Source organism: Cyclopterus lumpus, chromosome 20 (genome assembly GCF_009769545.1).
Source record: "Cyclopterus lumpus isolate fCycLum1 chromosome 20, fCycLum1.pri, whole genome shotgun sequence".
Lineage (NCBI taxonomy): Eukaryota > Metazoa > Chordata > Actinopteri > Perciformes > Cyclopteridae > Cyclopterus > Cyclopterus lumpus.
In genome coordinates this window covers 9,240,270-9,263,097 of record NC_046985.1, presented here as the reverse complement: position 1 = coordinate 9,263,097, position 22,828 = coordinate 9,240,270, and the positions used below count along the sequence as shown (strand labels likewise).

General features: G+C 43.8%; 2 protein-coding genes across 3 annotated transcripts in view; one reads left to right on the top strand and one right to left on the bottom strand.

Moving 5' to 3' along the window:
- arfgef1 (ADP-ribosylation factor guanine nucleotide-exchange factor 1 (brefeldin A-inhibited)) overlaps positions 1-8,469 on the top strand; it is a 45,295-nt gene extending 36,826 nt beyond the window's left edge. For both annotated transcript variants that reach the window (XM_034559714.1, XM_034559713.1), the window contains 13 exons: positions 543-715; positions 926-1,086; positions 1,486-1,616; positions 1,840-1,969; positions 2,102-2,237; positions 2,682-2,820; positions 3,112-3,184; positions 3,642-3,798; positions 3,887-4,026; positions 4,162-4,333; positions 4,454-4,592; positions 6,408-6,525; positions 7,109-8,469. In XM_034559714.1, coding sequence (XP_034415605.1) covers positions 543-715; positions 926-1,086; positions 1,486-1,616; positions 1,840-1,969; positions 2,102-2,237; positions 2,682-2,820; positions 3,112-3,184; positions 3,642-3,798; positions 3,887-4,026; positions 4,162-4,333; positions 4,454-4,592; positions 6,408-6,525; positions 7,109-7,303 — 1,864 coding nt within the window. In that variant the 3' untranslated portion in view covers positions 7,304-8,469. The remainder of the gene's footprint in view (positions 1-542; positions 716-925; positions 1,087-1,485; positions 1,617-1,839; positions 1,970-2,101; positions 2,238-2,681; positions 2,821-3,111; positions 3,185-3,641; positions 3,799-3,886; positions 4,027-4,161; positions 4,334-4,453; positions 4,593-6,407; positions 6,526-7,108) is intronic.
- Positions 8,470-8,511: 42 nt separating this feature from the next.
- On the bottom strand, positions 8,512-22,825 carry LOC117749332 (centrosome and spindle pole associated protein 1). Its single transcript, XM_034559715.1, has 33 exons — positions 22,703-22,825; positions 22,164-22,285; positions 21,992-22,075; positions 21,798-21,892; positions 21,601-21,681; positions 20,542-20,643; positions 20,018-20,379; positions 19,827-19,907; positions 18,484-18,575; positions 18,246-18,342; positions 18,083-18,140; positions 17,490-17,749; positions 17,284-17,396; positions 16,389-16,473; positions 16,064-16,175; positions 15,446-15,593; positions 15,177-15,323; positions 14,960-15,030; positions 14,265-14,412; positions 13,996-14,142; positions 13,781-13,851; positions 13,456-13,599; positions 13,197-13,346; positions 13,004-13,105; positions 12,847-12,907; positions 12,614-12,740; positions 11,973-12,109; positions 10,692-10,829; positions 10,585-10,619; positions 10,411-10,474; positions 9,725-9,822; positions 9,437-9,569; positions 8,512-9,098 (listed from the first exon to the last, which is right to left on the bottom strand). The coding sequence occupies exons 3-33, from the start codon at positions 22,038-22,040 to the stop codon at positions 8,905-8,907; spliced, it is 3,702 nt and encodes a 1,233-aa protein (XP_034415606.1). The 5' UTR covers positions 22,041-22,075; positions 22,164-22,285; positions 22,703-22,825; the 3' UTR covers positions 8,512-8,904.
- Positions 22,826-22,828: the final 3 nt, after the last annotated feature.

Below are 22,828 nucleotides of genomic sequence, written 5' to 3'. Positions count from 1 at the left end.
TCCTCTGCGTCTGATCACATACAGCATCCTGTTCACTCAGAGAAAAGGGAATGACCCATTTCAGTCTCTTTGCAATAACCTTTCTTTGAATTCCTGTAAAGAAAACGCCCCCCCCCCCTTGCTAGGTCAAATGTAGTCCTTGAATGGATTTTTAAAAATAGCTATCAGTTATAAATGAGTTTGATTTTGCGGTCATAATTGTCTGCGTGCAGCGCGTAAAAATGGCAAGCTGTTTTACACCTGCACACGCTTCTTTTATTCATAACTACTGAACAATTAGGAATGCTTTTCACTATGGCAACAGTTGTTGCTAAAACAGTGCTGGATTAATGTTGCTCCCTGAAAATGGGCTCTGAAGAGCTTTTAAAGATAATTGACATCAATGAAGAAATAAATGTCTTTCTTTCTATTTGATATACTCTTAAGCTTCCTACTTTCTTATCGCCCCTTCAGTGCACTCCTCTTCCTCAATCTTTTCCGTTCCTCGTTTACCCCTGTCCTTTTTACGATCCGCTCCTATTGCCTCCATATTTCCTGTCCAGGTCTCCCACCATCAGAGACATGGTGGTGCGCTGCATAGCCCAGATGGTCAACTCCCAGGCAGCGAACATCCGCTCAGGCTGGAAGAACATCTTCTCGGTCTTCCACCTGGCTGCTTCTGACCAGGACGAGAGCATTGTAGAGCTGGCCTTCCAGACCACCGGCCATATCGTCAGTAAGTCTAGCACGTCATAACGTCAATGACAACCTTCCCGACTTATTTTGTTACATTCGTCTTGTGGTCGTAAGACTTGGGACTTGATATCTCTCTCTCTCTCTCTCTCTCTCTCTCTCTCTCTCTCTCTCTCTCTCTCTCTTTCCCCTTAATCTACCTCTTCCCACCCCTCTGTTATTCTGCCTTAATCTCCCTCTATCCGTCTCCCAGCGAATGTATTTGAAAAACACTTTGCGGCCACAATCGACTCCTTCCAGGACGCCGTTAAGTGTCTGTCAGAGTTTGCCTGTAATGCCTCGTTCCCGGACACCAGCATGGAAGCCATCCGCCTCATCCGACACTGCGCCAAATACGTCTCAGAGAGGCCACAGGTCAATGTCAGGCCCTGCTTTATACTGAACGGTGTATTCCTCACTGCAAAGGTCCCATATGCAGAGAATAGTGCAGGCACTGTCACTTTTATTAAACATAATGCATCTGAGCAACACATTTAGAATACTTTACTTGCATCTAAAGATTGACAGACGTTAGAAGAATGAATTAATGTCTATGGATGTCATCCAGTGTGTATCAAAATGCTCCTTGTCCACATGAATACAACTATATTAATGTACTTACCCATAACATCACAAAGAGTGAGAATGTGGGAAAGCATGAAAGAAAGTGATCAGTGGCACGCACAGTATGAATTGAAATGTGTATTTGTTTAAGGGGGTTAATTGTCTCACAGAGGCAAAGAATGGTGAACACGGCTCGTATTCCTCTTTCAGGCCTTCAAAGACTACACCAGCGATGACATGAATGTCGCACCTGAGGACCGTGTGTGGGTGCGGGGGTGGTTCCCCATCCTCTTTGAGCTCTCCTGCATCATCAACAGGTGTAAGCTGGATGTCCGGACCAGGTAGGCGGGTTCACCTTTTAGCCTGTTATTTAAGGATGTATGTTTCGAAACCTATTACTTTAGATTTCAAGGAAGACGGCAATAAAGACATGCTGCCACACATCTGATGTTTACAAGTCAAAGATAGCGAGATGAAAAAGACTAAGGCAATAAATTATATATAAATATCAGCTATAACATCAAGGAAAGGACAAATGTGTGTGTCTGTGTGTGCATTTCCCAGAGGGCTCACAGTGATGTTTGAAGTGATGAAGACCTATGGGCACACCTTTGAGAAACACTGGTGGCAAGACCTTTTCAGAATTGTCTTCAGGATCTTTGACAACATGAAGCTGCCGGAACAACAGACTGAGGTGCACGACGCGTCTTTCATCCTCAGCAGCTGTTTCAAATGCTGAATGTCTCGCATATTAAACAATCCAATCTCCAAGCTGCAGCATTGTGTCGTAGCGTTTGTTCTCACCGAGGTCGTGTTGTACCTTCAGAAAGCCGAGTGGATGACCACCACCTGCAACCATGCACTTTATGCCATCTGTGATGTCTTCACCCAATACTTTGAGTCCCTCAATGGCGTCCTGCTGGATGATATTCTGGCTCAGCTCTACTGGTGTGTGCAGCAAGGTGAGCACACAGCAACTGCTTTCTCTTTCCTGCTGTTTGTCTTTGAGTGGACAGCATCAGGGTCAAAGATTGTCCTCTTGTCTTAAAGCTACAACAGTTTATGGAGATCAAAATAATAAGAGGCATTAGGACAGTTACCGGCATCAGCCGTGACCTGAGCCTGGCTGCAGTGACAGAACTTGCTTCTGAACTTTTTAAGTACTGCATCAATACTGGTCCACCACTTTATACAAAGGTGAGGTAAATGGTCAATCAATGTTTTTAGTATTTTGGAGTTGTTGGTTGGAAACTAAATAAAAAGGCAGAAATCTCTGTAGACTTTATACATCAATACCTGGTACCTATTTTTCACTCTTTTAAAAAATTTGTTTTAATGTACGCTTCTCTCGTCTCTCCCTCCTCTCGCACAACCCCTCCTCCTCTTCATCATCTGTGTCTCTGTAGATAATGAGCAGCTTGCCCGTTCAGGCACCAACTGTCTAGAGAACGTCGTCAACCTGAATGGAGAGAAATTCTCCCTGGAGACCTGGGACAAGACATGCAACTGCATGTTGGACATCTTTAAGACCACCATCCCAAACGCGTAAGCGCCTCAACTGAATATTAGAACAGCATCTCTTGGATGTCAGAAAACAAGCCATGCTTTGACATTTCAATGTGATTAAACCCACAGTCGTATCATTATAAACTGGCCATTAGTTGCTAAATGAAAGTGGAAATGCAAACCAAACAGATATTTATAAGGGAATGGACCTGTAAATCCACAAAGACGTCAACCAATTAAGACTTTGTTTAGCTTGGTGCATTTTCCAGACTGAAAGTTGATATTTGTTTGTCATTCTGTATGTGATTTACTGGGTGAACTGTTTTTCAGGCTGTTAACATGGAGACCAGCAGGAGCAGTGGGAGAACACTCGACAACACAGAGCCTGTCAGACAAACAGCTGGTAAGGAAAACAAGTATTAACATTTGCATGTGAATGAATCACTATTTGTCCTTTTTTTTGGTGTGTTTTGCATATCTATTGTACTGCAAGTATTTGCCACACAGTTTTCTTATTTTTAATTCATATACAGTACCTCCACTGTGTATGATTCAAGTACAGTGTCTACACACATATAGGCCTTCCAGTCACTCTGATTGAAGTTCTCTGTAATGGATGCCACGCGCCCTAAAGATCCAAAGGAATCGGCGCGCACACACACACACACACACACACAGATGTTTCACTGTTCAGTCAGCACTGCTGTCATCGCCGCATCTTTATTTACCGCTTCTCCCAGCCTCACCCACAGGGGGGTGGGGTGGGGAATGGTGCATGTGGCTCAGAAATCTCCTTATTTGTGGAGAAATGATGTGTCATCGTGACTTTATTTTATGTTCCTTCCCCACTTTGCTCTCAGGACTCCATTTCCCAGAAGTCAGTGGATATTCAGTCCCGCTGTGACGACCAGCATTCCATCAGCACTGATAGGGTTGCCATGGACAACCGTCGACAGAGTCAGTACAGCGCAGCCTCAGGCACGTGTGAAGACGGCTCCAGGAGCAGAACCCCGATAAGTAAGCCCGCCGCTTTGCTCAAAGACTGATTGCTCGTGTTTTCATCTGAGTAAATGTTCTGATTGAAGTCTCCCTCAATACTCCACAGAGGTCCAGGAGCAGCGCTTATTCGCGGCGTTGCTGATAAAGTGTGTCGTGCAGCTTGAGCTGATCCAGACTATTGATAACATCGTGTTTTTTCCGGCCACCAGTAAGAAGGAAGATGCTGAGAACTTTGCTGCTGCTCAGGTACAAACGCTTGCGTTTCTCTGAGGTCGTATCACTCAACCTCTGTTCCTATATTTCAGTGTGTGTGTGTGCGTGTGTGTGTGTGTGTGTGATTTAAAGACAATAATAAGCTGTCTTGCGTTTGCCTTTTTGAAGCGGGATGCCTCGTACACAGCCAACGTCTCAGTGGAGACCCAGGACCAGGGTATGTACAGCCACCTGACCTCAGAACAGCTCTTTAAGCTGCTGGACTGCCTGCTGGAGTCGCACGACTTCGCCAAGGCTTTCAACTCCAACAACGAGCAGCGGACCTTACTGTGGAAAGCAGGTAGGGCACGAAATCCCTGTGTCAATTAGCACTTTACCTCGGGCTGTGCCGCTTCTCGGGGGCAGTTTGGGGATCATAAAAAGGATCATCATTATTTAAAAACGTGTGTGTGTGTTCTAGGTTTCAAAGGAAAGTCGAAGCCCAACCTGTTGAAGCAGGAGACCAGCAGCATGGCGTGTGGCCTGCGCATCCTGTTCCGTATGTACACAGACGAGAGCCGCCAGGACGCCTGGGAGGAGGTCCAAAGACGACTGCTTGGGTAAGGGACCAACACGTGGCTCACTCATTGGCCACTGCATCACCACTGTCACTGCTCGGTTACCTCCATTGATATTTGACATGATTTCAAAGTGGATACAACACACTTCTCATACTGTTCTGACACTCATTATTACAGTTAACCCTGTGACGGTACCACAATCTGCCCACACATTATGACTGAAGTGCACATGCATTTCTCAGTGGCCTCCACGTATACCTTTACAGGTTAAAGTGCAGTTCTTTGTAATGGTTTCTGTTGTTGTGCTGCTTTTTCTCATCCCACTAACCGTGTTGTGTGCACATAATAGACTACTCATGCCAAACATGTGTCCAGGGGTAATTGGAGCAATACTTTTATGTGTGCATGTGCTCTCAATTTGACAGAATTCAGAAACTAATCGGAGGTTTTGTTGTTGGCAATGGAAACATGATAAATGCTTTTGGAACAGGACATCTTTCTGCAAAGACTTGACTTATTTAATTATTCAATTAGGTGTGAGATGGATGGTATGGGAATATTTGGTTGAACTACATTTATGATTTCAAAAGAAATCTGAGAATAGAAGATGGATTTAAATAATATGGAGGGGGCAGTTTGGGGATTAGTGTGCATTGCCCCTGCAAAATAAATGAATAGAATAAAAATAAATAAAGTTAGTAGTTATTGAAAGTGCTCCAGATCCTGAAGGCTCCTTTTACCATCACTCCTGTAGAATATACCAGGGATGTTGTTGCAAATACATCTGTGAAATATTAATATCGACTCATCCGTTTGCTCCCCCCCTGGTCTGTGTGCGTCTGAGTTTAAGCATATGTTCTCTGAGGACTATTTCATCGGACAAAGCCTAACACGTCTCTCACACATTCACTATCACTCGCTCCAATGTGAGAATAAAGAAATCACACTTCTTTGGGCACAGACGTCAATAGCCTCCTCAGAGGGAGGAGAAATGAAAAGGCACTGACCCTGAGAGGAGGGGAGGTTGTTTTGACGTCACCATCTACAGTCAGTTACTCGTGGCAAAGGCACAGCCTGTGCACAGCTCGGCAGTTCTCTGTAATGGATGCCACGCGCCCTAAAGATCCAAAGGAATCGGCGCGCGCACACACACACACACACACACACTGATGTTTCATTGTTCAGTCAGCACTGCTGTCATCGCCGCATCTTTATTTACCGCTTCTCCCAGCCTCACCCACAGGGGGGTGGGGTGGGGAATGGTGCATGTGGCTCAGAAATCTCCTAATTTGTGGAGAAATGATGTGTCAGCGTTTATTTTATGTTCCTTCCCACTTTCTCAAACTCACTTCATCCTGTCGTCCAGAAACGACACAGTTTGACATTTATTCTTTAATTACACACACACTCCCTCCAGAGGCCATGTTTAGCACACATGCAAGTTAGTGCCGGGTGCAAAGTAGATTTGGTTATAGAGATTGAAGTGTGAGGGGTGTGGGGGGCTACTGTTGTCAGAAGAGGGCTGCAGGGTGGAAGGAGAAAGGTCAGAGGTTTGCGTAAACTTTTCTTCACAGCTTAAACGTGCCTGAAAAGTGCCTGATTACAGCCTCAGTCAGTGGCTTTAATTAGCAGCTCGTGAGCAAAAACAATCTTCATCATCCCTGTGCTGGCAATTTTTCATGTGATAAGCGAAGCAGAGAAGCAGATGCTTTCTTGCTTAAATAAGTTACAGAGCTGCACAGCTCCAACTGTCTATTCTATTTCATGGTATCCAGGATTCCCTTGTGTTTAATGTTGGCCCGGAGTGACACGATACATCTGTGAAACGCTTCTTTCTCCGTCTGTGTGATGCAGTGTGTGCAGTGAGGCTGTGGCATACTTCTTGGCTCTGACCTCTGAAAGCCACCGAGAGGCCTGGACCAACCTGCTGCTGCTCTTCCTCACCAAGGTGCTGAAGATCAGTGATGAAAGGGTGAGGAGCCGGAAGAACACTTGATGATGCATGCAAGACGATTTACAACTAGGTCTGATATCCAAAGAATAACAGATGGGGCAGTTAGTCCTCTATTTTGACGCTTCAGAGGGTATAATCACATTTCTAACATTAGTGTAACAAAATACGAGGTATGTTCAAATCTTCATCCACTCTGGAAGCTTGTTGCATTTGTAATTTGTTTGCAGTTGATTTAAATGTGTGGTTTACCATTGCTATGTTCGTGGTGTCCTGTTACATTTTAAATCATGCATGACAAATAAAACAAATGTTTTTTTGTGGCCATGGTATAAATATAGATTAACAATGAATTGGGAATCCATACGCCGATCACAATAAGGGTGTAGATGGAGCAGAGTGCAGCAGAGCATAAACAAAAAGTGATTGCATTGCGACTATTTCAATATTTAGATTTAGCCCAACATTGAATCGTATGTTTATTCCACAAAACATGATGCAGCTTGTTACCTACGGCCATTTTGTGCCAAATAACCGGCATATAAATACGATTTGATCGCTTTAACCAAGACATGTGTCTCACTCCGTGTGTCTCGTCCCACAGTTCAAGGTGCACGCGTCCAGATACTACCACCTGCTGTGTGAGATCATGCAGTTCGACCTGATCCCCGAGCTGCGGGCTGTTCTAAGAAAGTTTTTCCTGCGCATCGGCCTGGTGTTTCACATCGCACAGCTGCCCGAGCCGCCGCCGCCCATTGAGCAGGAGGCGTACGCCGAGGTTGTGGAGGAGGCCGAGTGACGCTGCACCGCGAACAGCCTGGAACACAGAGCCCTACTGGGGCCTCCACCTCAGATCTGTGCGCTGTGGCTCTGTGTCACCTCAGGGCCCTCCACAGGGTTTACGCCTGTCTCAAACAGCTGATGATCAATCGGCTACCACCCACCCGCACCCTTAACCCTGTCACCACACACCCACACAGACACGCCTATTCACACAAACAGCCCCGACAGAGTACTCCATCACCATGAAAACAGTAATGTCTGGTACACGGTGGAGCGATGCCTCCACTGGATACAACTACTGATTAACAACTGACAGTTATCCATATCTCTGATCTGCTCAGAAGGAATATATTTCAAAAGATGTGTGCTTCTTACTGTATATTTAAAAAGTAAAGAATGAATGGATCCAACAACATGCAAAAGGACATTTAGTAACTATTAATGTGACATTTGTCACACATTGATAGTGATGATCTCTCTGTCTGCACCGCAGATGGCTAACATTAGCATTGGTAGCCTCTTGGATGAAACTAGTTGTACAAATCTGCCGCTGTGTAATATAATCTTATAACACTAGATTTCATTTATTTTTCTTTATTTTTTTTTCCCCCTCTTCTGGATTTGCGGCACTTGATCTCTTTTTTGAATGCACTGGAGATTTTACTTTTGTGATAATTTATTTGACTGTACCATCTCCCGCAGATTGTCCTATATTGTATGATTGGTAATTGAACATGAACATGGAAAGTGAAGGGTTAAATTATTCCATTTTATATGTTCTTAGGTTTTTATCAGAGAGATAATAACTGGGCTTCTGAAACTGGAGGATAAGAGAGAACCCTGATGTTAGCTGCTTTTGAGTCACTAGTCTGTTTTCTTGTTTGACTTTAGTTTTCACTCGTGTACAAAATCAAAAGTTAATAATATATTTAATGTTTTTTTTTTTCTTTGGTTTGCGGGAAAGGTATATGTTAAGAGAAAATGACAAATGTTAGCTGTGCTTTAAGTATGAATGGGATGCATTCCTGCTCATGGATGTAGAAAACTAAATGTATATGATACAGCAATGTAAAGTTTTCTATGTTGCAAAAAAGATTATGTACAACTTTTTGTACAATACATCATCTGGCATTCTAATCAGGTTCTAGGTCAATAAAGTTTTTGAACTTGGTTGATTTGAAATGCTGAATCACTGACTTCTAAATGACAGAACTGCTCGCTGTTTATTTTTCTCCATTGATGACCAGCCAGGACACACGTAACATTTTAGAATAAAATAAACTCATATTTCTAAAATAAATTACTACATTAACACACATGTGTGTTCACGGTGTATTCACAGATCTGCATCATCCAAAACATTCATGGACTAAATCTATTGCAGGTTCAAAAGTGCGCTTTTCACACTGAGCGAAACCAACCGAGTCTCGTGTAAGATGGTTCTTGTCTAAACTGACATTAATATTTTTACAGGCAGACTCTCCGAAAAGCTTTTGAAGCTGTAACTAAACTGCAGAAAGTGATTCAAGCACCACGCGGCAACAAAGTTCATTCTCAGGAGAGCCGTCCGTGGAAAAGGGAGCTATCCTCACTGGTTTGGAGACCAGCTAATGGAAGCTATGAGACGCGGTGTGTCAGCCAGGGCGGAGCATCCATCCCACTGTTTGGTCTCTCCATACAGACGGCGCGTTTTACAGTATCTGACGTGCCGGGCCGCAGCCACGCCTCTGTGGCAACAGTCTCCATGGAGACACGCCTCTCCAAGGCAGAACGCAGCAACGAGACATTCACTTCATCCACAGACGGCCCCTCTGAAGAGTACATAGAAGTTCATTATCTAGCACACATTTCTTTAGGCAAACTACATAATAAATGATGCCTGAAATTTAAGTTGTTTTTTTTTCTTCATATATTCTATCTTAATTTTTTGGATTGATGAGACAAAGCACGTGTCAGAAATCTGACAAAATACCATAAAAAACAGCTTTAATATAAATGACACTTAATGTTATCTACTGCTTTCCCTGTGTAAGATGAGACACAAATATATTAAGATATATTGAGTCTTTCTGTACATCTTCACGCAGCCATTTGCCAGGCTTGTTATATTAGCATCCGTCATATATAAATATTAAGTATTTTCTCTTACCTGATCTGCAGCTATAATCACCAGGGTCTCGTCTCGTGATGCGGTGCTGGTTGTGGTCCCTGACTTTGCATTCAAGGTGCAAACTAGTCACTGACTGCACAGACTGAGCACCTGGCTGGTTGTTACGGTCCCACTGATCCATGGACACAGACACGTCCCGGACAAAAGAGATCAGAGGGAAGAGATTGACCACCATTCTCATCAACTCAACGTGATAACATTAGAGAACTACTGGCTCTCGAGTAATACAAAGCAAACAAATAATGAATTCACTGCTCGGCACCATACATCGTAGTCATGTCTCCTCCCTGAGGTGGTTCTCTCGTGGCGCTCTGAGGGCTGACGGCGTCTCTGTTGATGAACCGGCCCTTCACCACTGTAAACATCTGACAAAGCCATTCATCTTTACACACAAACCTATTCTTGACAGAGATTATAGTCCTAAAAGTTTGTTCAGTTCAAATATTTGTAATGTGAAAATGATATTACTCTTTCCACGCAAGAAAAAAAAAATTTTTTTCCTGGAAGGGGTTTCGGATGGAAAAGGGTAAGTATGCAAAAAGCCTTTCTTCAGCAGACTTTTTTTAAACAATGTCTCTACTGCCTCCATTCCCAATGGCTGGCACTGTGCTATCTCCACCCTACAGCTGGCATGTGCCCCTTGCACCCAGCCTTGGCACCAGCTGCAACACAGACATGAGCTGGCACGTGCCACAATTAGCCTGGCGCAGAGACACAGAGCAGAGTTATCCTGGCAGAGGCTGTTGTGGTGTGCTATTGTGAGGGAGTCTGGAGCTGACTTCCCCAGCCATGTCATCTTTATGGAAAATGTCTGGAGCCTCCGAAAAAGGAAAAGAAATCCCAGAGCATATTGTGGCCCCCACTGATGTAAACACTTTCTTCATACTTGAAAGAATAAGAAAAAATGAACAGGGAACGGTCTTAACAAACAGACTATGTTTAGCCAGACTTACCAATAAAAGAGGCCTCAGATGGCAGTGTGGATTCTGCGTGGATGGAGCGTCCAGGTTTGTTCCTCTGAGAGAATAAATAAACACAGGCAAGCACCAATTAACTAAGAAACATGCTAGATCTACTCGACCATCCTGTCACAATAAAAATTTATTCATTATGTGATGAACACTCACAGACTGATGGTGGCTCAGTGGCTGTTCCAAAACATCTGTAAGGAAACACAGAACAATGAGTTAAAGAGCACAACAGGAGAAATGTGAGTGTGTGTCTGCCGACTGACCGTGCTCCTCCTTTCTCTTCATTAGCCGGATGTTGCGTTGTTGTTCACGAAGAAGTGCCTGCTGTTGGATGTCCAGACTTTGTTCATCAGTGGGAGGGTCCGGGTACATGTGACGGACCTCCTCACGAGACGCTGTGTCTGACAAATAATAGATAGTGTATTGTCCCGTGAGATGTTGTTACATGGCTTCCTTGGATTGATGCAGCAATAACAGTTGCATTAGCACAGAAATAAACGAGAAAGATAAGGTCAGGGGGCACCGACGAGAGGTAGACATTAGAAGAGAAACTAACAATTTTCATTTTGGTTTGAGTGATTTATAATTGCTCTCTTCATTACAGTCCCCTTCTTCCTCTACTCTCTGAAACATGGCTGTGACTCAGCACATCCACAGGCTGGTTACAGCCTCCTCACTAAAGCACATCCTGTCCTATCAAGTTTGGACTTTCCATCATTTATATCTTCGAAGTTTGACTATAGAAGTGATTTGGTCAATTCTAGCATTTCTTCCTATTTTTTTTGTTTTTCACAAACTGGAGCTTTTGAGTGTCTTTTCAGACTCCTGCATTAACTCGGTCTGGGAACCAATCCAAAGCCATTTCCTTGGTTGCTTGCATTACATTCTCTGTTTATGCTGCCAAACGGCCTGTCACTGATGGACGCCTCCCATGACCTCATGAGATTCAAGTTTCAGCGTGGCTAGAGGGAGACAGAGGACTGATGAAGCTCTGGAAAGTCTACACCATCTGGCAATGGCCAGCTGGTTTAGGACCGCAGTGTTCTTCGTCTCTTGTCCTTACGTCAACATCATGACCGAGGCCATTAGAGGAGGGGTTTTCAACCACTTACTTAAAGTTAGAAAAATGGGTTGTTTCAGAATACAGGAGGAAAGTAAGTCCAACTTGTTTAAGAATGAATACGATAATATGATTTGTCATCAAAGGATCATATTCAGTTCATCACTATTATCTGAATGATCGGAGTAGCAATATTTCAGTTTCACATACCAGGAACCACTATAAAAAGTCGGACTGCAGTTTCTAAGTGTATTGTAGGACGTCTTCTTGCAGTCGTGACTTGTGTTTTGTGACCTCTTGGTCATATTGCGCCGAGAGGTCTATAGCGACCTCTATGGCGACCTCTATGGCGACCTCTATGGCGACCTCTATGGCGCAATTGAGGCAAACAGATTACACAGAAAAACTACTTTTTTTCTTTGAGTGAGCTAAGGGTGATCTGATTAACAAATGTTGCTTCTTAAATCAGTCAATGTGTCATTACCTCTGTACTTAAGCTGGTTGAACTCCCTGATATTTTGCATATTAACTCCTGCAGCACCAGAGAAGGGACTCCTGGTTGATGGCTGGACAGCTTGCTTGTGCATTGATTTAAAGGCCTCTCTGTGTCGTCCTGTGGGTCTGAGCAAAGGATGGTTAGAGGTAAATAAGCAGCCACGCGTCCTGCTGAATCGTCGTTCAGCATTGTTCTGAATCCCTACTGAATCCTGCACTGCTGGTGACCCTGCTGATCTTGCATGGTGAAGGCGGATGAAAAGAAAAAATCCACTTGGGATCATACTGTTACATTTCTGCAGTAATGAGTCCCTCAAACAAATCAGAATGGAGATTAGAAGATAGCCAATTAGACCTGGGTCACTTTCATTAACTCAGAACATGAGAGAGCCTCCATACATACAAAAAGCTAATCAAGCCATTTAACAAGTCAGAATTAGCATTGTATCTTAAACTTAATGTGACTGAGGGTGTTTTAGGTCAAATGGGACCTGAAGGGGTCGAGCATGTCTAATTGGTTCTCTAAATGGCAATTTCTTTCACCAGGCTAAAATTATTATATCCTGTTCATTCTGGGCACGATATACCGACGCAAATCACCCATCATTCAGGGGAGTCGGACTGTAATACCTGTTGGAGGGAGTGTAGTGACTCTCCTGAAGATCTGTCTGGCATCGTTGAAGCTCCAGTTGTCTCTGCTCATTTCTCAGATACTTACGGAGGGCTGAGAGCTCTCTGATCACTTCCTGCTGACCGTCTGAAACCACCAGAGGGAGTGAGGGGAGACAGGATGGGAACAATAAATGACTAAGTGGCAATATATGATTCACAAGCAGGTAGCCATTTGATAGGGGCTCACTCACCTTGTAGCGGGTAGATTTTCTCAGGGACTGGTGGGGAATGTGGTGCTGACACAGACCGCCCCTGTTGTGGAAATTGTGGGCATTTTAACATTTTTAGATTCACATCAAAAGAGTCTTGATTTGAAAATATGTGCATCCGTTTTCCTGCGTGACTTACAGTCCTGGCGGTGAATTGGCTCTCAACAGACGAAGGTCTGGATGCCACAAACGCTGTCTGCTTCCTCTGCAAGGTTGGGATGGGAGGAGATGGCTCTCTCTGCTAGTTATAGCAGAGCAGAGGCACATTATTTGACAGATGTTAAATAAAACTGAAAGCTACAGCACAAATGTTGTTTTCATGCTGACTGTACCTCATAACTCAAAAGCCCCTTTTTCTCCTCTCTGTCTCTGGCGCTCTCAGGTACCTTCTTCTCACTCTCCTCTTCCTGTCTCACCCTCTTTTCTTCCTCCTGGTGTTGAGTTTTGGATTCCTGGATCCAACCTGCTTTTTCCTTCATATGCTGCAGAGAGTAAAGCATATTGTTTCTCAATGGTGAGCCCAGTGTGACTGGAGACCCCTTCACTGTCAGGAAGGAATGACAGTGCTGCTCCTCATCAAAGGAAATTCACCTGCATCTCCTTTTGCTTTCTTTGCTCCTTGTCATATTCTTGCTGTATGCAGGCCCTCTGGGCCGCCAGCCTTTTCTCATCTTTCTCCTCCTCAATCCTCATTCGTTCCATCTCCTCTTTCTGCTTCTGCTTGTTGTCCTCTATCTGTTGGTAATAGCACGTTACATGTATAGTTATTTACAACTTCTTCAAAGTGCTCAAAACCACTGAAGTGTTTGTAAACAATACAAAAGTCTTTCTGATTTCAATAAAAAGAAAGGAGAGACATCCGAGCAGCATCCAAGAGGTGACCTGTGTGGACTGAAGCGTGTGGCCCAGGACCTACCTGTTGTTTCAGGTCTTCTTTGTATCTGTCCTGCACGTGGAGCTGCTGTGGAGTTGGCTTATCATTGAAACCTGCAATGACAAACAAGGACAGTCATCCCTCTATAAAGAAGAGCAATGTGTGCACGAACACGCACGAATGCACAGTGCACTGAAATACTCTGGATGACAGGAGTCAGTTTGTTGGCACAGTGACTCAGAGGAATTGAACACTACCTGGTAGTCGATGGGAAAGGGGAGCCCTGCCTTCAGCTCCAGGAGTGTGTGCGTCAGTCATTGAAAAGCTTTGTGTCGGTCCACTTTTCCTGGACACAGGATGCCGATACGACTCCTCGTTGGTCTTGTGCATTTGATTCAAGTCACCTGAGAGCGTGGGAACATATACATGTACCTCAAACAACCTGTATTACTATTTATCACGATTCATCATATATTATCTCAAGTTTAGTAGACCTCATTAAAAGACAAAGTGAAACCGAACTTACTAACAAGGTTGCCTTTTTCGTCTTTAATTGAAGCACCTCCTCCACTTCTCCCCCAGGGGTTGTATGCCAACATCTCAGCCTCTAGCTTAACATCATATTGCTCCTTCTCTTCTTTCTCTCTTCTTTTACGCCCCTCTTTTTCATTGATCTGGACACAAGGCAGGCAAGATGTTTCAAAGGCTTCAGTGGAATGCAAGTCGATGTGTGTCTTATAGTCTTGCTGCAACACAGTTCTTTGCCCATGGGGAAATGCTAACTGCACCATGGTCTTGTCTAACTGTCAACGTATCTGGTCCGTCCCTAAAGTGGATGTCTGGTTTTTCTCTGGTGTCAGCACGGAGGAACCAGTCAGTTACAGCAATCACTCGCATGTCAGTGTGACAGTAAGCATGTCGGACAGTGTGCTGCTCCTTGAACTGTCACAGAGTTAGCCAAACCCCCAAAACACATCCAACTACCAGCTAATCCTCATTCGTTCCATCTCCTCTTTATGCTTCTGCTTGTTGTCCTCTATCTGTTGGTAATAGCACGTTACATGTATAGTTATTTACAACTTCTTCAAAGTGCTCAAAACCACTGAAGTGTTTGTAAACAATACAAAAGTCTTTCTGATTTCAATAAAAAGAAAGGAGAGACATCCGAGCAGCATCCAAGAGGTGACCTGTGTGGACTGAAGCGTGTGGCCCAGGACCTACCTGTTGTTTCAGGTCTTCTTTGTATTTGTCCTGCACGTGGAGCTGCTGTGGAGTTGGCTTATCATTGAAACCTGCAATGACAAACAAGGACAGTCATCCCTCTATAAAGAAGAGCAATGTGTGCATGTGCACACGCACAAATGCACAGTGCACTGAAATACTCTGGATGACAGGAGTCAGTTTGTTGGCACAGTGACTCAGAGGAATTGAACACTACCTGGTAGTCGATGGGAAAGGGGAGCCCTGCCTTCAGCTCCAGGAGTGTGTGCGTCAGTCATCGAAAAGCTTTGTGTCGGTCCACTTTTCCTGGACACAGGATTCCGATACGACTCCTCGTTGGTCTTGTGCATTTGATTCAAGTCACCTGAGAGCGTGGGAACATATACATGTACCTCAAACAACCTGTATTACTATTTATCACGATTCATCATATATTATCTCAAGTTTAGTAGACCTCATTAAAAGACAAAGTGAAACCGAACTTACTAACAAGGTTGCCTTTTTCGTCTTTAATTGAAGCACCTCCTCCACTTCTCCCCCAGGGGTTGTATGCCAACATCTCAGCCTCTAGCTTAACATCATATTGCTCCTTCTCTTCTTTCTCTCTTCTTTTACGCCCCTCTTTTTCATTGATCTGGACACAAGGCAGGCAAGATGTTTCAAAGGCTTCAGTGGAATGCAAGTCGATGTGTGTCTTATAGTCTTGCTGCAACACAGTTCTTTGCCCATGGGGAAATGCTAACTGCACCATGGTCTTGTCTAACTGTCAACGTATCTGGTCCGTCCCTAAAGTGGATGTCTGGTTTTCCTCTGGTGTCAGCACGGAGGAACCAGTCAGTTACAGCAATCACTCGCATGTCAGTGTGACAGTAAGCATGTCGGACAGTGTGCTGCTCCTTGAACTGTCACGGAGTTAGCCAAACCCCCAAAAAACATCCAACTACCAGCTAACAGAACTTGAAGGTGGGCCAGAAAACACACTGCCCCAAGTTCTTCTTGGTTCCAAACTGTCATCACTAATTTGTGACGTTAGTTATTAAATATGAACGTATGGGGTCTGCTTCAAGCGATCAGGAGGGGTGCAGCCAGGTGAACATGTCGTACCTGCTGCATGAGTGCGTTTTGGTAGCTCAGGGCCCTCTCTCTCCTCTGCTGGGACTTTTCTGCAGGAAGCTCTCCGCCATCCAGGGGAGATGCACTATGCTGGTCACTTGCTCTACAAGCAGACAGTGAGGGGGCAGACACATCGTTATTTTGCCGTGAGGGCCCTCTTCTGGAGGAAAAGCAAAAAGTCTCATGACCATCTACTTGTGTAAAAGTTCTCAGATGCTGAAAATAAGTTTTCACACATTTGGAAATTGTGTTAAATTGTGTACATTGACTTTATCATCTGGATAGATAAACTACTATTGCAGAAATGGACACTGACTCCGTGTGGCCCCTGGGTCTGAAAGTAGGTGGTCTTTGAGGATGGCTGTGGAAATCCCCAGACGGATGCATCCCTCCAGGCAGATCTAATAGAGAAAATGCAAAAATACAAGATGATGAATACAAACAGATTGAACAGTTTTGTTAACTATCTTCTGCCACAGTCTGACAGATTTTTGTTCCAACATTAACATATTTGTGAGCTCAGACCTGGGCCAGAATTTGGCTGCACACTTAAAATGGAAATAAAATAAATGTAACCAAACACACCCGCTGGATTAAGTGAGATCCATCTGGATTTGCTGAACTCATATCCAATAAACAGTATATCCCCTCAGTAATAAAATCACTTCTGCTGGAAAATTTGATTTATGAATTGCTCAGCCAAGTCCTCTTGGCCATTGATATGGCGATAAAGTGGCTCCATAATAAATGGAAATAGTTCTCGACTATGAGGTCTGGGAGTTTATTTATGTCGATGTAAATCTCTCCCATCTAATCTGAAACGGACAGATACCGCAAGTTACTTTATGACTCTGAAGACGATAGAAACAGAAATGACTGAGTGTTTAGTACAAATATGCACGCTATACATTACTGCTGACCTTTTCCCAAAAACATCTTGCATTGTTTTACCCCCAAGCAGCCACTGGTTTCCATTCAAGACAATGAAAAATCACTTTGCAGAGAGTTGAACCTTAAGATGCAGTAAATGATCCATAACAGTGAAAATCATGCTTTTCTAACAATGATTATGTGAATTTGACAGCCAATGTTCGTAGCACGGTGAAATGAATGGAAACCAGTGTCTGTCTGATATGTGGGAAAAACAAACAGGATTTTTAGGGAATGGCAAAGAGGCAAAAAATAACATGAAGATGGTTGAAATACAGTACTCTGATTGTAAGGAAGATTAAGATCTAATGGATTCCTGTTCCCATAGTAGTTGTAAGCTGCATCATAAGGAGTCTTGTAGTTATTAGTTAAAGTGGGAGGAACACCAGCAACCCTGAAAAAAACAAAATCACATAAACAACAGTGAATTTGCAGCAGAGTTGTTCATATCATTCATGTGTGGCAACACAAAGCAACAGTGAGCTACCTTGGGATGGCCACTTCTGCCAGCATGCTTGAGGAGTCCCTGTGGTAGTCCTCGTCCAAATAGTGGAGCGAGGGGACACCGTGTGCTGCTCTTGTTCCAGATCCAGGCGCTGTCTTCTCTGTCAGCTGACTGGGAGCTGTACTGAAGTCCACATGAGTGTTTCCTGGGGGGCCTCTCTGTTCCGTGTCCTCTTGTGAGACGTCTCGTCTCCAGCTGTCGTATTGACGATTTATAGCCCCAAACTGCTTTCGTCGGTCAGGCTGGAAGAGAGGCATCATGTAAAAGATATCCATCACAGGAAATGAGGCAGCACATATTGAGAAAACCTCAAGATTAGGTGTTTCTCAAGCCGTCACTACAAAAATAATATAATGATAATCTGTGGTGGTGAAAATAATGTGTGTTATGTAAGATGTCTTTATTGTGCTGTTGAGGCATTTCTACAATATTTACTTTACTTTATACTATGCAGACACAGGGATGACACATCTGCTGAGTGATGGCTAAAGTAAGATGGGATCTAGACATTGACATCATGGAAAATGTTGCTAAAAACTGTGAGAATCCGAGCCTGTTCTTGTCATTCGGTCTACCTGTTTCCCAGGGTCTGTGGCTCGAGTGGGGGCAACCCTCAGCTCAAGTTTCTTCTCCCTGAAAACAAAACTGTTCAAGCCCAGCATCCTCTGTGGTTTGTTGACTCTCAAGGATGATCTGAAACAATTCTAGAAAATGCTGATTTAGTGAATCAATACTCACCTGATCTTGTTTCTCTGCTGTTCAGCAATTTGTTTCAGTAGCTCTTGCTTGTACTTTTCTTTCTTCATCTGAGAGACGGCCTGCTCTTCTGCTGCTCCTGCATGACAACAGAGAGCCACAAGCAAACAAGTGCTGTCGCCTATGATGCTGAAAAAGCATTTCAAGTGACAAACCCCAATCAATGATCCCACAAGCCATCATGTGTCCGAAAGCACCATCCAATAACAATGATATTTACCAATCATTAGTCCCGTCCCAAACCCGGCTGTATTCTTGCTGGTAGCAGGTCTGGATCTTGCAGCCGTCCTCGTGCTGTCTGGCATTTGCGGACTATTAAACACAGATACACAAAATCAGACACTCCACAAGAGTCATCCAATTACTGACAGTATGTAAGGGTAACTGCTCAGCAAGCAGATCCCATATGAGTCACACCCAGCTTCCATTTTACATCATACACTGTCTCTTAGTTTGCCTGCAGAGCTTTTGGTCTCAGAGACAGGAGGTGAAGCCTCCTTCTCCAATCCATCCAGCTACTCTGGTAGAGCTGGGGTGAGTAATTGTTTGCCTGGAGCTGGACCAAGACTCACCCACCATTCCCGTTCTACACATTAGCAGCTAACTAAGAGTGGCTCAACCTAATGGCATAACCGGAAACAATTAAAGGCATGAGAAGTGCTGGAGAGCAATAACTGAAAGTTAACACCTGTTAGCTCTGCGTTCTCTGGTTCTCCTCCCCTCTGTGTACTCTGGCTCTAGAGTGTGTCCATCTTGTCGCCTCTTGTGTCTAAACTCCAACTCTTCCTCTTTGTCTGTGATTGGCTCCTCCTCAGAGCTATAGGGCTCTTTTGGTTTGGGAAGTTGCCTTTGCCTTCGCCTCCGATGGCCTGGACCCCGAGTCCCTGTGCTTTCTCCATTATCCACTGCCAAAGTCAGAATGGCAGCAACTCTCCTGGAGGCAGGGTGCTCCCTGGGAGGAGGGTGAATGTTTGTGTATGGACAACATCACAAGAGCCCTCCAATTACTGACAGTGTATGTGGGTAACAGCACAACAGTCAGTTGCGGTCTGAGTCACACCCAGCTATCATTTTACATCATACACTGTCTCGTAGTTTGCCTGCAGAGCTTTTGGTCTCAGAGACAGGAGGTGAAGCCTCCTTCTCCAATCCATCCAGCTACTCTGGTAGAGCTGGGGTGAGTAATTGTTTGCCTGGAGCTGGACCAAGACTCACCCACCATCACCGTTCCACACGTTAACAGCTTAATGAGTGCGGCTCAACTTATTGGCATAAACGGCAAAAAATGAAAGGCAATGGCATGCATGAGAAGTACTGAAGAGCAATAACTAAATATTGCAGAAATGATCCGTACCGATCTTGTGTTGCCGTTTCCCAGTGTTGGCTCATTCGATCTGATTATTTTAATGATTGGGAAAATGTATGCGACTTTCCAAGAAGATGTTAATGGCTGTCAACCTCTGCGTGTGAACACTACTGCTATCTACGATGATTCTGTTTCAGCATTGCAAACCTCAGTGCTGCTGTCCACCAGAACAGTACATATAAATTAATCTTGCTTACTCTGACTTCCAAACCCATTCATTGTTGTTCTGATCTCGAACACTAGGGGCCCCCACCTTCTTCGTGCGCTGAGGAGCTCTGCTATAGAGACAGACAAGTAAAGAGGTATTACATCATCATATCTACTCTTCTGTCTGTGATATATATGTAACAGACAAAAATCTAAATCAGACTACAGAAAAAAGCTACACCTGTTAGCTCTGCGTTCTCTGGTTCTCCTCCCCTCTGTGTACTCTGGCTCTAGAGTGTGTCCATCTTGTCGCCTCTTGTGTCTAAACTCCAACTCTTCCTCTTTGTCTGTGATTGGCTCCTCCTCAGAGCTATAGGGCTCTTTTGGTTTGGGAAGTTGCCTTTGCCTTCGCCTCCGATGGCCTGGACCCCGAGTCCCTGTGCTTTCTCCATTATCCACTGCCTCAGTCAGAGTGGCAGCAACTCTCCTGGAGGCAGGGTGCTCCCTGGGAGGAGGGTGGATGTGTTTATGGATGTTGAGGATGGGCAGAGGAGAAGCTGGAGAAGAAATGTACACAGCATCTGAAGCTTGAACCTGTCCAGGCTGAAAAAACAATGGAATATGAGAAGAATTTACTTTATATGCCTTGGTGATTTAAAAGTTTTAAAGCAGATAGCAAAAATATTCTTCAACAAACCATGGATTTTGTTTAGGAGAGAGCGGAATTGTTTAACTTTCATTGTGTTCATTTATTATTCACATTACCTTTGAAGTTAAAGGAGGTGTCCCCCTCTTAAACCTTTCGATTTTAGCTTTTTCTTGTAGGAAGAGGTTGTATTCTTTTTTTCTCTCCTCTCTTAGTTTTTTCTGTGAGAGAAACAAAATCAGAGTCATGTGTCTGAAGCAGCCATCTCATTCAGACAGGACACCAGCTACATAATTGCAATGCTGTATTTTAATCTGATTTATGAATAGCAATATTATGTGTATCCCGCTCTCTTTTTTCTAGTTTCATTAATTAATTTCTCTGTTGATGTCTAACTCAACTCCCACACATAACAATAAAGCCAAATATATGAAACCATCATCATGCAGTAACTTATCTTTTGAATATAAGATGTACCTTTCTTATATCAGTCACCTCTCAGTTTACCAAAACTGCTTAAAGGCAACAAGATTTATTCTAACTTAATAAAGACAATAGATGCTTTGTCCGGGTTTTGAGTTCAGTTTCTCGCAAAAAAGTTTTTCACCGGCAGCGCCGCCACAGCGCTCATGCATGGCCTGCTTTCCTTTGCCTACATTGCTGATCTACACACTTCATTGTCCAATTGAGTTAACTTTAGTTTAACAAATTAGGTTTGGTTTTCTAGTACAACCTTTCCATGGACTCCCTTTTTGTCACATTCCCTGAGCAAGTTTGTGATACCTGAATTAATTGTATCATTGATACAATGTTGCATTATGTATTAAGCTCAGATAAGCCTGAATGTCACTGAGCAAAGTTGTTCCCCCTTCGCCCTGCATTATGGGGGACTCACCTATAGTATTTCATGATACTGTAAATTGTTCATAAATCTACCAACCGAGGTGGAACCTAAACTTACAATCCCCAATGCCTTAACCAGTCACTCGGCCTAAGCTTTAACAGGTCTGCAAGCAGTTGTACACAAAAGCACTTGCCATGAGACACAAAGCACTGTACAATCAACAATTCACTGCGCTGCAGTATAACTCCGTTAGTGTAGTTGTGAGCTATTCATGTCATGCCAGGTAGTAAAGTCCCGCTTTGATGATCATGGAGAGTTACACACAGACACACACCTGAACCAATATCTTCTCCTCAATGGGTAGTAAGAGACCCTGGGGTTGTGTTGGAGGTTCACTAGTTTTCAGATCCTTTATCTGGAGGAAGAACATGAAAACATAGGACGGGATGGTTACTCAGCAAAATGCAACAGAGAGGTAACATATATGTCTTTTCACTATGAAATTATCAGTGTTTAAATACATCATCAGACCTTGGCAGCATGTTTGTATTCCAGTCGAAGCTCCTGCTGAAGTTGTTTCTTCTTCCTTTCATAGTCATTTCCCAGCAGCGAACTTAAACTTAAGCCTGAAAAGTATCACATGCAGTATATACCACTTAAAGTGTGTAACATTAACCTTTCCTCAAAGAGTGTAATCCGTTCAGTATGAGAGAATCACACAATACCTCTGTCTGGATTTGGGGCTATTCTGTGTGCCACTGATGCTGAAGGCATATCCACACCGTGCTGCCTTTATTAACAGCCCTTGACTGTTGACAACATGATGTTAAAACATAAAGTATATATTTGCTCGTTAAAACAACCCGCTAATCATCAGAGCATTGATATTTCACATACCTCGACTTGCATGTGTTACCCTTGAGTGGTATATCTGTGGGTGTTTCCTCTTCATGCTCCTCGAAAAAAGTCCCATCTTTCGTCCATTAATTAACGTCAAAGCTGAACTACACAACTCCGCTCTAGCAATAAAAAGTCATACATACTATCACATATGATTATTTTTCATAGTATTATAATTTGCATTCACAGACCGAAAAGTGGCACACGCTCCCTTGTCTTGACTGCCAGACGCAAAGCGTCATATTGTTGCTATAGGCAACCATGATACAGACGGTTCTCCTCCAGGAGGTGACGTAACCGAGCTCACACTTATAACCTATCAAATGATATTTGCTCTTAGTGTTGGAGTAAAGTTAGCTTCTGAAGTGGGACTAACGTTATAAACCCCAGCAGAATGTCAGTGTACTTGCTAATTAACATCCCAACAAACGCTATAAAACAAGCACCAACCTGGCACCAACTAACGTTAACCTAACATACGCTCCTTACTCTGCACGTTGCCAATAGGCTTTAAGTAAATTATTTAGTTTCATTACCACAGTAGCTGCAGTTTTGTCGCTTCGTCAAACTCATTCGGCCTCACTTTAAGTCGCGTCAAAGACCTGGAAACCAAAACCTTCATGAGGAATCTGCTTCTCTGAAAAGCGCCGCTAGATGTCAGC